Raw genomic sequence first — 14,867 nt, forward strand, 5'->3', positions numbered from 1 at the left:
CCGGCGGGGAGCTCCGAGACTCAAAAACAAAAGCGTTCGGCTGTTGCCAGGGCCCGGGGGAACTTCTCGGGCGGTAACAAACGCGAGCGACCCCGGGCTCGCAGGGAGCGATGCCCCTCCGGGGCTGGCGAGGCACCTGCTGCGTTGTTTACCCCGTGCAAAGTCAAAACCCAGCGCTTTAAAAACTAAAAATGGCTTTTTTTGGGGGGAGGGATTGAGCTGGCGCAGCCTCCCCACGGCTCCTCAGTGGAGCTCCAGTTGCCAGCCCCGTCGTTGCCTCGATAACACCAGCTCATCCCCTGGTATTTGTGGGGCTGGGTTTAGGTTTAAAACAGGGAGATTTGGGAGCCTTCTGCTCTGTAAGTGCGGATTGTGCTGTCAGACGTGGGTCAGCCAGTTAAAACCAGATTATTTTACATTTAGGCACTTGGTGGGTGGGGTGGTGGTGTTTTTTTTTAAATTGTATTTTTTGTTGTGACTCTGCAGATGTTGATTTAGCAGGTCCTGAATTCCAAAGCATCATATGGAAAGGTGATGGCTGCCCCAGGCCTGGCAGTGTCCAAGGCCACATTGGGCAGGGCTTGGAGCAACCTGGGACAGTGGAAGGTGTCCCTGCCCATGGCAGTGGGCTGGAACTGATCTTTAAGGTTCCTCCAACCCCATCCATTCTGTGATTCCATGATATTTTATATCCCCAGCTGCATTTCCAGGGCTGGGAGCTTTATTGTGTGTGTCTTCAAAAGCTTGTGACAGCTGAAAATGCCATTTCAAGCTGATTTTGTCAAACTCATGAGGGTCACACTTGGTTTGAGCTGAGAGCTTTGCACCTGCCCAGGTGTCACAGGGGTTGTGGGGAGCAGAAGGGGAGCAGTCCCGGGGCACTGGAGCTGCCAGGTTTTTTGTGATGGCCCCACCAGCTGCAGATTGTCCTCTTGTTGCACCAAAATGCCACTTGTGTCACCCAGTCACCAGTGTGTCCTGGGAAGGTGGGGCAGGTGAGGTGGTGGCAGGGCATGGTGGGGTGCCAGAGCTGTAACCTGGGCAGGGATCAGGGAGCCACTGCCACAAAAGGAGCACCAAGGGGCTGCTGTGTCCCAGGGCAGGATTTGGGGCTCACCTCACCCCAACAGACACTTCTTTCTTGGATTTGTGGTGTTTCCAGGGAGCTGCTGTGTCCCTGTATTGCTCCTGTCCAAGGGAAAGGCCATTCCCGCACATGGGATGGAGCAGTCTCCATTTTTGTGTTGGTGCTGACAGAATTTCAGCCCTTTCTTCTGAAAACAAAACCCTTGGGAGGGGAGGAGCTGGGGGACCCTTTGCCAGATGCTCTGTGTCCCCAGGTAGCCCAAATCCAGTGTTGGTGCTGCCTTCCCACAGCCGTGGAGCCCTGGGGAAGTGATTCCTGCCTGTCCAGAGAATCATGGAATGGTTTGGGTGGGAAGAGACCCTAAAGCCCATCTCATTCCACCCCCTGCCATGGCAGCTGCTCCAAGCCTGGCCTTGGACACTTCCAGGGATCCAGGGACACCCACAGCTGCTCTGGGAACCTCTGCCAGGGCCTGCCCACCATGGCAAGGTTGGCACTGGATGGTCTTGAAGGTCACATCCAACCCAAACCATTCCATGATTGCAGCCTCTGGTTGCAAGCTGAGCTGTGCCAGGCTGATCCCTGCTGCTGTGGCTCTGTGCTCACACAGGTGAGCTCCAGTCAGGAGTTTGTGGGAAGCCTTGGCATGGGGAGTTCTCCCCCCAGCCAGGGAGGAGCTGCCTGTCCGTTACTGATCCACTCAGAGGTTTCAAAGGTCCCCAAATGTCCGTGGTCTGTGTCTGCAGGAGCTGCTCTGAGCCCTTGGGATCGGGATAACCTGGTTAAAACAGATGGAATAAAGCAGGAGAAATTGGTGGGGGCAGAGGAGGTTGGAGAGTTGATCATTGTGGTCCTTATAGTTGGTTTGTTTGCTTTGGGTTTTTCTAAGTCGTATTTTTTTAAAGCATTTGCAGAGAAAACATTTATTCCAGAGACTTGAACCTGGCTGGGTGTGAGGTGAGAGGATGAGGGCAAAACCTGAGAATATCCCCTTGGATCGAGGTTTTTCCACAAAACAGGTGCCAGGAGCTGCATTTCACAGAGCTGGGACCATCAGGGACCCCCATCGGTGCCACCAGCCCGGGGAGAAAACGCCTCATGTGGGAATCGCGGACAGAAAATCGCTCTGCAGGGAAATAAACAGCGGGGAGGCATCGCCGGGGCCCGGGCCGGAGGAGCACGGGGGGCTCGGCCCCACCGCAGCCCGCAGGATCCCGCCGATCATCGCCCGCCCTCCCGGCGCTGCGGTGATGTCATGGCACCGGCAAGGAGCCGCTGGCTCCCGGGCTCTTGAGCAAGTGGCCCTGGCTCATTTCCTTCCCCCCGCCGTGCCCCAGAGCTGGAGGGGGGCTGGGGGGACATAAAATCGGTGTAATTCCCCCTCCCCCCCCGACTTTACACCGCCCTATCTGCGGTGGGGACGTCACTGTGCTCTCCCCCTGAACAAGGCTGGTTTTCCCCCGTGGAGCCGCGGGGTTTTGGCCAGGCTGGGGTTAAACCTGGTGGGACCATTCCAGCCCCGAGCCGGTCACACCGCACCTGCCCGGCAGCGCTGGGACAGCCCCAGCCCCCTCGGGTTCTGTGGAAATGCCCAATTCCCCCATTGCTGGGCAGCTGCCCGGGCCCAGCCCGCTCCTGCTGTCCCCGGAGCGCTGGGACAGCCCCGTCCCCTTCCTCTCCCCTCGGGTTCTGTGGAAATGCCCAATTCCCCCATTTCCAGGCCCATCCCGGCTTCTGCTGTCCCCAGAACGCTGGGACAGCCCCGTCCCCTCCTTTCCCCTCGGGTTTTATGGAAATGCCCAATTCCCCCATTCCCAGGCCCATCCCGCTCCTGCTGTCCCCGGAGCGCTGGAACAGCCCTGTCCCCCTCCCCTCCGGTTTTGTGTAAATGCCAAATTCCCCCATTCCCAACCCCATCCCGCTCCTGCTGTTCCCGGAGCGCTGGGACAGCCCCGTCCCCTCCCCTCGGGTTTTATGGAAATGCCCAATTCCCCCAGTCCCAGGCCCATCCCGGCTCCTGCCTCACCAGGTCCAGCTTTCATCACCTCCCAGCCCGATCCCCACTTCTGGCTGCACCTCAGCCCCTCCCCTGCTTCACCCCTTCATGGACTTGTTCACCCCCCAGAAAAAGCTCCAGGCTCGGAGCTTCTCCCTCCTCCTCCTCCCCTCTCAGGTGCAGCAGGAGGGAGGTTGAGCCATCGCCTTTCCCTCGTCAGCCATTTCAGAGGCCAAGTGCTGACTACCAAAACTTTTCCTTGGGCTGCTCCAAAACTTTAAGGTTTTTCTTCTCACTTGTAGCTTGAAGTAATTTTTTATTTTTTTAATTTATTTTGGGGCAGTTTTTGCCCAGATTTCAGTTAATGACCTGCATTCCTGCAGAGCTGCGGGGAAACAGAGTCAAGTTTAAGTGAGCCTTAGGCAAACAGACAGACTTCAGGCTACTCCTATTCCTCTGTGTCCATCACACACCATTTCACCCCCCTTCCAGGTACTTTTAACTATTTCAGCTCATTAAGCAGAATTAAAATTGAAAACAAATGGGGGGAAATAATAACAAAAAGGGTTAAGCGGGGAATTCCAACTAAGTTTAATCAAACAACAGTTATAACAGGATGAAAATAATCCAGGATGTATTCCCTGGTGGAATGCCATTCTGATTATTTTCGAGAAATCACACCAAAACTATTACAGTTACAAGTAATTAAATTTATTAGACCTCTGTATTTTTTTATAGTCAGTTTTGGCCAATTTACAGCTTTCCTGGGGATTTTTTTTTTTTGGTTTAGACACAAAAAAAAAAAAACCAAAAAAAACCAAACATAAACCAGATATCACCAATACATCAACCCCCCCCTCACCCCATCACAGCCACCTAAAAAAGGGGGAGCCCTCGGCCCACCCAGCTGCAGTTTAGCCCGTAAAAAGGGTCCGCGGCGACTCTGTACAAGGACCGAATGTTTCACCCAGCACTGTAAAAACCCCCCCGCGCCCCCCTAGCCCAGTGTCACTCCCCCGGCTTGCAGGGGCCCTTTTCCTGCCGGGGCAGCTCCTGCTCCCGCAGCAGCCGCAGGTTCTCGGCTCGCAGCCTGTCCACCTCCCGCTCCAGCGCCTGCACCCGCGCCGGGTCCGCCGCTTCCCCGCCGGCTTTTTTGCTCTCCATCCTCAGCCGGTTGTTCTCCTCCTCCATGCGCGACAGGCACTTCTCCAGCTCCAGGTACTCCTTCACCAGCTCCTGCTTGCTCATGTTCTGCAGGCTCTCCACATGGTACCGCTCGTAGGTCTCCGAGAAGTCCCTCTGCAGAAACTCGCTGCCGTCCCCCCCCATCCCGTCGCTGCCCCCGTCCTCGTCCGCCGCGTCGTCCAGGAAATCCTCCTCGCTCGTGTCGTCCGACTTGGCGGCCGCTCGCCGCGGGTACAGCCCGGTTTTCAGGTCGGGCTCCTCCTGGTCATGGTCCTCCATGAGGAACTGCGTGGTGTTGTAGGGAGCCACCGGCTGCCCCTTGGCGAACATCTCCGCTCGCAGCCGGGAGGCGCGGAGGCTCTGCCGCTCGTCGAACTGCTGCTTCTCCTCCCAGCTCAGCTTCGAGTACGGCTTCCAGCGCCGCTTCTTCTTCGACGGCCGCCGACGGTGCTTCTTCTTCACCGGCCACTCCTCGGTGCGTCCCACGGCCCGGTACCGCGGGCCCAGGCCGGGACGCCCCGCTCCGCCCGCCGGCGGCCGCCCCTCGGCGCCGCCCGCCGCCGCCTCCGCCCCGGGGGCGGCAGCCGCCCGGCATCGCCGTCCTCCGTCGGCGCCTCTCCGCGCTCGGGCTGCGGCTCGGGCTCGGACTGCGGCTCCGGCCGCGCCTCGGGCTCGGAGCGAGGCTCCGCTTCGCACTGGGGCTCCGGCCCCGGTTCAGCGGGCGCCGTGTCGGCCATAGCGCTGCGCTCGGCTACGCTCGCTGACGGGCGCTACCGGCGCCGCATGGGGGGCTGGCCCCGCTCAGGCCGCCCGGGACATGGCCCGGAGGAGGTTTAACGCCGCCGGGCCCGCCTCCCCGCGCGCACTGCACGCGCCGCCGCCGCCGCTCCCGCCGCAATCCCACCCCACGGCCCAACCCGCGCCCGCCGCCGCCCGCTCCCGACTGCCTCTCGTCGGCCGCGGCCGCTCCCTTTATAGCTGCGCGCGCCCCGCCCCGCCCCGCGCAGGCGCCCTGCGCGCCCCGCCCCGCCGCGCGTCGGGACCCGCCCCCGCCGCGCGCCCCGCGCCGCCGCCACGGCCCCGAGCGCGCGGGCGGTGCCGCCTCGCGGCCAATCGGCGGGCGCGGGGGGCGGGCCGGCCCGCCGGGACACGCCCCTGGCCGTTGCGGGAACTGGACGCCATTGGCCGAAAGGGCCGTCACTCCTGCGCGGCCCCACCAATCGCCAGGGGGAGAAGGCGGGACCGGGCCGTACCACGAGGCGGGGGAGTCCCCGTGCACGGGGCCGCGCGCGCCCCGCGACCTTCAGGCCCGCGCCGAGGGCAGCGCGCGCGCCCCCCCCACGGCAGGGCTGTGGCACGGTCCAAAAAGAGTCCCCGCGCGGCGGAGGTTCCGCCGGCCGTGCTGCGGCCCCGGGACTGGGGGGGTTGTACAGAGCCGGGCCGGGCCGGGCCGAGCCAGGCTGGGGTGTAGGGGGGGCCGGGAGGGGCGCCGGGGGTGCGCGGGCCCCGGGCGGGAAGGAGGCGAGCGGAAGGATCCCGGCGCTGTGTGGAGTGCGGCAGTGCTGCAGTTGGCGGAGGGAGATGTAAACAAACCGAAGCGGAAAGAAGTCCTCTCTTAAAGGCGCCGCGTCCCTTTTCGCAGGGGCGGTGCAGAGCCGCGCTCCCGAAGCCCGGGGGGTGCGGGGGGAGGGGCACGGCGAAGGAGGGGGATGGGGAGCCCCCGGGCCTTGTGCCGGTCCCGGTTCCGTTCCCAGCCCTGTCACTCTCAGCCACGGTGGCGATGTCCCCCTCGGGCCCCACGTGCGGGGGGGCTGGCGGGGTTTGAAGGCCCCGCTGAGGGACACACGGCGGGGGGAGCCATGGCCGGCCCGGGGGAGCTCCGTGCCTGAGGGGGAGCAGCACAGGAGGGCCCCGGGGCAGCTGCGGCCTCACGGGGGAAGGAACCCGCGGGGGAATCCGCCCTGCCCAGCCCCGCACCCGGCACCCCCTCATGGAGGTCCCGGGGAGCCCTGAGGCTTCCCCACCGCCGCCTCCCGAACAGGGCCCGGTGGCACCCTCAGGGTGGGCATGGCACCCGGCCGGGGGGACAGGCTGGGGCCTTCCCCTCCCCTGGCAGCATGGCACAGGCAGCGGGGCTGAACCGAAAATGCGACTTTAATTGAGGCAGGCTCGGTGATGTCCCCGGTGAGGCCGGGCCGGGCCCGGGGCTGCTCCTGCTCCGGCTGTGCGTGGCGGCGGCGGCGCGGGGTCGGGGCTGGCCCTGAGTGTCGGCCGGTGCCGGTGTCCCGGTGGCTGCTGAGGCGGTTCCCGCATGGCTCCGTGCGAAGCGGGATGGCGAGGAGGGCTGGCGGTGCCGGTGCTCGGGGGTCACCTCTTCCTGCCCTGCCAGTGGCGCAGCAGCCACTGGGTGACGAAGGGCCAGGTGGCCAGGAAGAGCAGCGTGCGTGGGGACACGGGCAGGCGCCACCGGGACACGGCCTGGCCAGGGAAACGGGACAAAGGTGGCACTGATGGCAGCGAACACCCCCTCAGCCCTCTGCTGAAAGGGAGCCCCGGCACTGCTCGGTGTCCCAGTCACATCCCCCTCCTCTGTGCATCACACCGCTGTCCCTGGCAGTGTCCCCATGGATGTCACCTGCTCCCCAGCTGTGTCCCCACACCCCTGTGGGCTGTTGGGTGGGCAGGGGGCAGCAGGGGCACCCACAGCACGTCCTTCAGCTCCAACTCACCTGTGGAGCGAGTGCCAGGCCGGGGTCTGTCTCCCCCTGCAAGACAGGAGAGGGTTTGGGGTGCAGCTGGGGCTGGCACCCCCTGCCAGCCCCTGGGAGAGCGAGGGAGCGGCTGGAGAGGCCGGGCAGGGGTCAGAGGGTGCAGCTGGGCCAGGAGCCTGGGGGGAAATGGGAATGAGGGGGGGAAATGGGAATGAGGGGAAAACAGGCATGAGGGGGGCAGCAGGAATGGGGGGAGCAGTGGGAATGAGGGGCAGGGCAATGGGAATGAGGGGGAAACAGGAATGAAGGGGCAGTGGGAATGGGGGGGGCAGTGGGAACAAAGGGAGAAGTGGGAATGAGGGGGAAACAGGAATGAGGTAGGCAGGAATGAGGGGGCAATGGGAACGAGGAGAGCAGTGGGAATGAGGGGCAGGGCAACGGGAATGACGGGGAAACAGGAATGAAAGGGCAGTGGGAATGAGAGGGGGCAGTGGGAATGGGGGGCAGTGGGAATGAGGGGGGCAGTAGCAGCGAGGGGCAGCAGCTCCCTGCCCGCACCGTGGGCAGGATCAGGGCACCACCAGCCTCACCCCGCCAGGATTTGTCATCACCAAGCACCGGGATGTCCCCACAGCGGGGCCAGCCGTGTGGCAGGGCCCGGAGCTGAGCCCTGCGCTGTCCCCGGCCGTACCTGGGCAGCCCCGAGCGCCTCCAGGCGGCTGAGCCGCTCCCGCACCCGCCGCAGCTCCTCCTGCAGCGCCCGCACCGCGCCGGCCACGTGCGCCTCCAGCTCCGCCGCTGGCTCGGGGCTGCTGCCCCCGGGCAGCCGCACATCTGCGGGCACAGCCACGGGCACACGGCTGCCACGCCAGGCTGGCACTGCCCGCCCCGGGCTGGCACCCACCGCTGGGCAGAGACTCCCACAGGGCACCTGCCGTGGGCTGCCCACCCACAGGATGTCCCCAGGGCCGTGCACCACCGTGACACTGCCGTGGTGGTGGCAGTGGGTGGCCAGCCCACCAGCGGGGTGGGTGCTGTGGGTCACCTGGTGAAGGTGCCACCATGGGGCAGGACACCCAGGGCCAGGGCAGCTCCTCCCTGGCCACCCCCTGGGCTCAGCAAAGGCTCCAAATCAGGCTGGCAAACCCCTGGATAATCCAGGCAGGGAGCAGGACACAGGCAAGGACTCACTGCCAGCCCTGGGGACAGCCCAGCCCGGCCCGGGGACAAGTTCACTGCCAAGGTCAGGCAGCCCGGAAGGGAACAGCAACAGGGGAAAGGGTGAGGCAATGGCACCAGTCCCATGGGTGAGGGTGGCAATGCCACCCTAGGGCAGCCTAGAGTGCCTGGGCACAGCACAGAGGGTGCAGTGGCACAGCTCAAGGCCTGGTGGTGCCCAGGTGAGTGGCACTGCTGTCCCCAAGGCCTCCAGGGCACAGGGCCCAGCTTCACCCCTGCCCTGCTGGGCACAGCTCACCCTTGGCACCACCCACACCCGAAGGACAAGGGGCAGGAGCTGGGCACGGGGAACCAGGGCCCTGCATCCTCCAAACTCAGACAATTCAGTACCACTGCAGGGAATGGGCAAAGGAGGGGCTGAGCTGCCTGGGGATGCACACACAGGACGCTTGTGGCTTCCTTCAGCTACCGAGCACCCAACTATGGGTGCTGGAGCCAAGCTCAGTCCTGTCCCACCCCCCAGCCCAGCCCATGGAGGTGGGCAGCAGCAGGAAGGGGCGCAGGGACAAGCTCTGCACCCACCTGTGTTGGAGCCCAGGGCTGGCAGGTCTGTGCTGCTGCTCCCCTCAGCTCTTCTGCCTTCGCCCCGCTCGCCCTGCCCAGCACTGAGGGGCTCTGGGGGCTCAGCCCCAGCCTGGGGGCTCTTTGGGGTGAGCCCCCGCACCTGCCCGGCCTGTGAGATGGGAGAGAAGGGCCCTGAGACCCCCACTCCCCTCCCAGGGCAGGGGGGGCAATGCCAGGGCAGCAGTGCAGTGCTTCTCTTGGGGTGGCATTTTTGGGGAGGCATTTTTGGTGGCATTTGTGGTTTGGGAGGTGACGTCTGAGGGGAGTGAGTGCCCAGATTTGAGGTGGAAAAAGAGGGGGGGGTTCCTTCCTCCTTCCACCAGACCCACAGGCCTCAGCATGGCATCCAAACATGGCAGGGGAATGATCCAGGTGGTGGCACCCATGTGGTGGAGCCTCACCACTGCAATGGGGGGGCTGGGGAGGCTCCTCAGCATCCCCCAGTGACAGGGACACGCTCCATGAATGACACAAAGCACGGAGAGGTGCAGGAGGGTGTCCCTGCTGGTTTTATCAGGCTCCCAGGCTGGTGGTGCCATGCAGAGCGGGCAGGGCAGGGGTGGCAAAGCCTCCAGCGCTTCCTCCATTACCTTCTCAGGCTCCATCTGCTCCAGGGTGTCACTGAACGTGTCCCCATCAGAGTCACTCGTCACCTGGGTCCCCTCGAGCGCCTCGGGGGCAGGAGCCAGCCCAGGTCCTGGAAGGGAAGCACAGGGCTGAGCCCCAGGCCGAGCCAGCCCAGGTCCTGGAAGGGAAGCACAGGGCTGAGCCCCAGGCAGAGCCAGCCCAGGTCCTGGAAGGGAAGCACAGGGCTGAGCCCCGGGCAGGGCAGGGGTGCCCAGCTGTGTAGAGGGCACAGCTGGAACAGGGGATGAGCATGCCCAGGGCGAGGCTGGAGGGGAAAACCGAGGCACTGCAGGGGTGGGAGCAGCTCTGTTCACGTGGCCATGAAGCCAAGGACTGAATTTCCCCTTCTGCTGCCCACGGTGTCCCACTGGCACAACTCCCAGGGCCCCTGGGCAGCAGTGGCACAGGCAGGGACACTGCCCAGCTCCCTGGGCAGCACCCAAGGCTGGCACACTGGCACTCGCTCTGTGACCATATTTGCTCCTGGGGGAAGGCTGGAGCAGCAGCAGGAGGAGGAACCTCCCTGCAGCACCCTGCCCACCCCAGGGCACAGCCAGGGGCCCTCGAGGGGGGGAACAGAGAGGCAGGGGGTGAGAGAAGAGCCAGGGCTGAGGTGCCAACAGGGCTTGGTGCTGTGAATCCCAGTGCCAAGGAAGCAGCAAACGTGGCTTGAGCCACAGGAGAACATCCCCTTGTGGATCAGGGACCTTCCAGGGTGGTATTTCCCAGCCCATGGGGCACCAGCCTCCCCTTGTCCCTGCAGTTTAGCAGATCCTGGCCCCTGTGCATGGCAGGAGTGAAGCAGAGCCAACCCCACAAGTCCAGTGAGAGCTGGACCTGTGAGCTGGGCAGTGCCCAGAGCACCCAGGGCTGGAGCAGAGGTGCCAACAGCTCCATGGATGGATGGAGCCCCAGCCCTGGTTCTGCTGCACAGGGCTCTGCCAAGGCAGGGACACCAACCTGGCACATGCTGCTGCCCAGGCACGGCGTCCCTGGGGCTCTCTGGAGCTGGGCTGCTCGCTGGCACATCCTGGCTGGGGCCATCCTGCTGCCCCTGGCTCTCTGCACAGAGGAAAGGCACAGCTGGGTCATTTGGTGGCCTCAGTGGCACCAAATGTGTCCTGGCTGGGCTGGCCATGGAAATGCCAGGGAGGTGCCAGCAGCTGGCAGGGGAGGAGCCAGGTTTGTTTGCTGAGAGCCCAGGAACCCGCCTGGGCTCACCTGTGCACAACACCCTGCTCACCCAGGGGGGCCTGGGGTGTCCCTGTCCCCAAACCCCTGGGGCAGCAGGCAGAGGGTGGGTGACAGTGACAGTGCTGTCCCCTGGCAGGGCCCACAGCCCAGGGCACAGCCACAGTAACAGAGCCCAGGGCAAGAGGCATTGGCTGGAGGAGCCTTGTGTGGCCAGCAGCACCCCAGGGATCTGGCCCAGCAGCACCCCAGGGATCTGGGCCAGCAGCACCCTGAGAGGTCCGGACAGGCCCCAGCCCTCCCCAGCACCCCGTGGAGCCCAAGGGGTTAATCCCAGCCAGGTTTCCAGCAGCCCCCAGGACTTTGCTCCCTGCTCCTGGGCAGGTGTGTGGCAACGCTGCCCTGCTGCTCCTTCCCTCACCCTCTGCTGTCCCCGCTGTCCCCAGCCTGCCCTCGCCATCACAGGGGACACTGAGGGGGACAAGGCAGCTGCACCCCACACAGGGGTGGTGCCACTGCTCCCAAATCCTCCTCAAATTCCCAAAATCCTCCTCCCCATCCCCAAATCCTGCTCAGGGTGAGCTGTGACCCACAGAGTGTGGCTGCTGTCACCTCCCAGAGCACCAGGCCAGACCTGGCTGCAGCCACCACGTTCACAAGGCTCTGCTGAAAGCCCCCATCCCCGGAGACCTGGTGGCACCTGCATCCATCCACGCTTTGGGTTCCAAGTGCTGCTTTATAACTTTATATATAAATCAACAAACCCAAAGCTGCCCAGACCCCCAGCTCTGTGAGCTCTGTCACACACAGGGACACCAGAGTCACACACGGGGACATCAGAGTCACAACGGGGACATCAGGGTCACACACAGAAGCTGCTGGAGGCACCTGCCAGGCTCCACACTCTGAAATTCCCTTTCTGCTCCACCAAAGCCGTGACTGCAGGGTCTGAAGGTGATTTGGGAACCTTTAACACAAATGACTCCACACCTTGAGGAGCTCAGTGCTTTGCACCTCAGTTCCAGCCACCTCGGGCTCGTTATTCCACCAGGTTTAGATTTAAATGACAATGTCACCTGTAAGGGACACTCCCAAGTGACAATGTCACCTGTAAGGGACACTCCCAAGTGCATAATGACCAGTTTAGACACAGCTTTTAAATTTCAGAGAAAAACCAAATCTGCCTTTTAAAGGGATTCAGCAGCAAAATGGAGAACAGAGCACCTGGGACACAGAGGGACACCGGTGTCACACACAGGGACAGCTCTGTCACACAAGGGGACACCTCTGTCACATAGAGGGACACCTGTGTCGCACACAGGGACTTCAGTGTCACACACAGGGACAGCTCTGTCACACACAGGGACAGCAGTGTCACACAAGGGCACACCTCTGTCACACACACAGGGACACCTGAGTCACACACAGGGGACAGCAATGTCATGCACAGGCATACCAGTGTCACACACAGGGACTCCAGTGTCATACACAAGGGGACACCTGTGTCACACAGGGGGACACGGCAGCACCAGGGACACCGGGCACGGCCCCACTCACCCCCTGTGCTCCTGAAGAAGGCCTCGGGGGGCCGGGGCATGTCGTGGATCACCTCGTAGAGCGGCTCGAAGTAGCGGAACATCTCCTGCGTGCTCTCGTCCATGGGCACGGTGTCAATGACCTGCGGAGGCCGCGGCTGGGCACGGGCACCGGGCAGCACCGGGCACCGGCAGCGCCCGGCCCGGCCCCGCCGCCCTCCCCGGTACCTTCTGCGCCACCTTCTTCATCTCCGCCACGTACGCGGCCATGGCCTCCTGCTTGGACATCGCGCCCAGGCTGTGCCACGCGTCCCTGCGGGGCCCGGGCTGTCAGCGGGGCCGGGGCCGGGACCGGAGCGGGACCGAGAGGGGACCGGGACTGGGACAGGGACCGGGAGGGGGGGACCAGGACAGGGACCGAGCGGGACTGGGACAGGGACCGGGAGGGGGGGACCAGGACAGGGACCGGAGCGGGACCGAGAGGGGACCGGGACTGGGACAGGGACCGGGAGGGGGGGACCAGGACAGGGACCGGAGCGGGACCAGGAGGGGACCGGGACTGGGACAGGGAGCAGGACTGCACCAGAACCGGAGTGGGACTGGAGCGGGACTGGAACCCGAGCGGGACTGGGACCGGGAGTGGGGGACCGGGACAGGGACCGGGAGCGGGACTGGACCCAGACCAGACCCAGAGCGGGAGTGGGACCAGAGAGGAACCGGAGCGGACTGGACCCGGACCGGAACCGGACCCGGAGCGGGACCGGGACTGGACCAGAACCGGAGCGGGACCGGGACCCGGACTGGAACCGGAACCGGAGCGGGACTGGGACCTGGACTGGAACTGGAACCGGAGCGGGAGCAGGACCGGTACTGGGACCGGGAGGGGGACCGGACCCGGATCGGAACCGGAGCGGGAGCGGGAGCGGAGCGGGACCGGGACCGGACCGGACCGGGAGCGTGACCAGGACCGGGACCCCCCACTTACCACTTGTAGCGGCCGATGGGGTCCCAGAAGCCGGGCCGCGGGCCCTGGCAGCGCCCCGCCGTTGCCTGTTTGTAGTAGCTGTAGAAGCGCAGCATCTCCTCGTACGAGGGCCGGTACGCACCTGCGGGGCACGGTCAGCGGGGCCGCCCACGCCGCGGCCGCCCGGCCCCGCTCCCGGCCGCTACTCACCGCTCCGCGGCAGCCCCTGGATCACCTGCACGGCGGCGCGGAACTGCGCCCCGCAGCCCGGCTCCTCCATGGCGGGACCGGCCCCGGCTCCGCTCCCGGGCCCGGTCCCTCTCCGTGCGGGGACAGCGCGGGGCCAATCAGCGCCTGTCTTACATCGGCTTCCCAGCACCGCGCCCAATCAGCGCCCGCTTTACATCGACCCCCTCCGCGCCACGCCCAATCAGCGCGCGGCTCCCGGAACGGGCCCCGCCCTCCCCTGCGCCCTCGGCACCCCCTGCCGGCCGGAGCGGGCAGCGCGCGGAGAGCGGGGACGGGAGGCGCCGCCTGGCGGGGACGGGAGGGACTGCAGGGCTCGGGACCGAGGGACAGAGGGACAGAGGGACAGGGATGGGGACAGGGATGGGGACAGGGGGACAGGGGGACAGGGGGACTGGGGCAGGGACAGGGGGACAAAGGGACAGGGATGGGGACAGAGGGACAGGGGCAGGGACAGGGGGACAGAGGGACAGGAACTGGGATAGGGACAGAGGGACAGGGACGGGGGATGGGGACAGGGACAGGAGGACAGGGACAGAGAGAGGGACAGAGGGATAGGGATAGGGACAGGGACAGAGGGACTGGGACAGGGACTGGGACAGGGGCTTAGCAGGACAAGGACAGTGGGAGAGTGCACAGGGATAGTGAGCCAGAGAATGAGAATGCACAGGGACAGTGGGACAGGACAGGGACAGTGCCCAGGACAGTGAAACAGGACACAGGGACAGAGAAACTGTGCACAGCATTGGTGCAGCCAGACAGGGCATGGGGACACTGCCCAGGGACAGGGGACAGTGAGACAGTGTCTAGGGACAGTGCCCAGCACCCCGGAGCACCCAGGCTGTGCCCAGGTGTGACCAGCCCTGGCACAGGGACCGTGTGCAGGAGGACAGTGCCATGGGGCAGTGACAGAGCTGTGACACTGCAGCAGGCACGGGGACAGTGCTGGGGGTGCCACCTGGGCTGTGCTGGAAGTGCTGCTGGGATGCTCTGGGACACTGGGTGCCCAAAGCCCCTGCATCCCTGGCAGTGCCCAAGGCCAGGCTGGACACTGGGGCTTGGAGCAGCCTGGGACAGTGGGAGGTGTCCCTGCCATGGCAGGGGTGGCACTGGGTGGCTTTAAGGTCCCTTCCCACCCAAACCATCCTGGAATTCTGTGATAATCATCCAGGACACTGGGGACACACATGGGGACACCGGGACCATGCACTGTGACACCAGGACAGTGCAGTGGAGACAGGGACAATGGAGCCAAAGGTGCCAGGGGAAGGGTCCAGGGACTGGGACACTGCACTGGGATCTGGGACATGGCACTGGGACAGTGCCACCAGGCCACCGGGCAGGAGAGGGGACAGCTGGGTCAGGCAGAGCAATTGTTAATTATTACCCAATCTGATCCACTGTTCTTTTATTCACTGGATACTTTTAACTGCTGTTAATTATTATCCAACTTCATTAATTATGGTAATGAGGAAGGGGCAGAATTTGGGGTCCATGAAGGGTGAAGCCCCCCCTGCTCCAA

The 14,867-nt window shown here is 64.3% G+C and overlaps 2 protein-coding genes across 6 annotated transcripts; both read right to left on the minus strand.

Annotated features, from left to right (window-relative positions):
* Nucleotides 1-3,778: 3,778 nt before the first annotated feature.
* HEXIM1 (HEXIM P-TEFb complex subunit 1) lies at nucleotides 3,779-5,190 on the minus strand. The gene is given in 2 exon segments (XM_030966464.1): nucleotides 3,779-4,840; nucleotides 4,843-5,190. Coding segments are annotated over 2 exon segments (912 nt in total). The 5' UTR covers nucleotides 5,006-5,190; the 3' UTR covers nucleotides 3,779-4,091.
* Nucleotides 5,191-6,185: 995 nt separating this feature from the next.
* ACBD4 (acyl-CoA binding domain containing 4) lies at nucleotides 6,186-13,423 on the minus strand. Of its 5 annotated transcripts, XM_030966404.1 has the most exons (10): nucleotides 13,310-13,423; nucleotides 13,121-13,241; nucleotides 12,364-12,448; nucleotides 12,158-12,278; nucleotides 10,370-10,471; nucleotides 9,373-9,479; nucleotides 8,741-8,891; nucleotides 7,671-7,813; nucleotides 6,998-7,033; nucleotides 6,505-6,746 (listed from the first exon to the last, which is right to left on the minus strand). In XM_030966404.1, the coding sequence occupies exons 1-10, from the start codon at nucleotides 13,377-13,379 to the stop codon at nucleotides 6,636-6,638; spliced, it is 1,047 nt and encodes a 348-aa protein (XP_030822264.1). In that variant the 5' UTR covers nucleotides 13,380-13,423; the 3' UTR covers nucleotides 6,505-6,635. The 5 variants fall into 5 exon arrangements, with proteins under 5 accessions (XP_030822259.1, XP_030822261.1, XP_030822260.1 ...); XM_030966399.1 differs by lacking the exon at nucleotides 8,741-8,891 and having other exon boundaries at nucleotides 6,186-6,746; XM_030966400.1 differs by lacking the exon at nucleotides 7,671-7,813 and having other exon boundaries at nucleotides 6,220-6,746.
* Between the last annotated feature and the right edge of the window lie 1,444 nt (nucleotides 13,424-14,867).

Source organism: Camarhynchus parvulus, chromosome 27 (assembly GCF_901933205.1).
Source record: "Camarhynchus parvulus chromosome 27, STF_HiC, whole genome shotgun sequence".
NCBI classification, from domain to species: Eukaryota; Metazoa; Chordata; class Aves; order Passeriformes; family Thraupidae; genus Camarhynchus; species Camarhynchus parvulus.

Excerpts from the sequence above, each read along its gene's own strand:
- ACBD4 (XM_030966399.1), bottom strand. The coding sequence starts at position 13,379 with ATGGAGGAGCCGGGCTGCGGGGCGCAGTTCCGCGCCGCCGTGCAGGTG. Across the intron at positions 13,242-13,309 it reads CCAGGGGCTGCCGCGGAGCG|GTGCGTACCGGCCCTCGTAC; the intron begins GTGAGTAGCGGC and ends CGTGCCCCGCAG. Across the intron at positions 10,472-12,157 it reads CTTCTTCAGGAGCACAGGGG|AGAGCCAGGGGCAGCAGGAT; the intron begins GTGAGTGGGGCC and ends TCCTCTGTGCAG.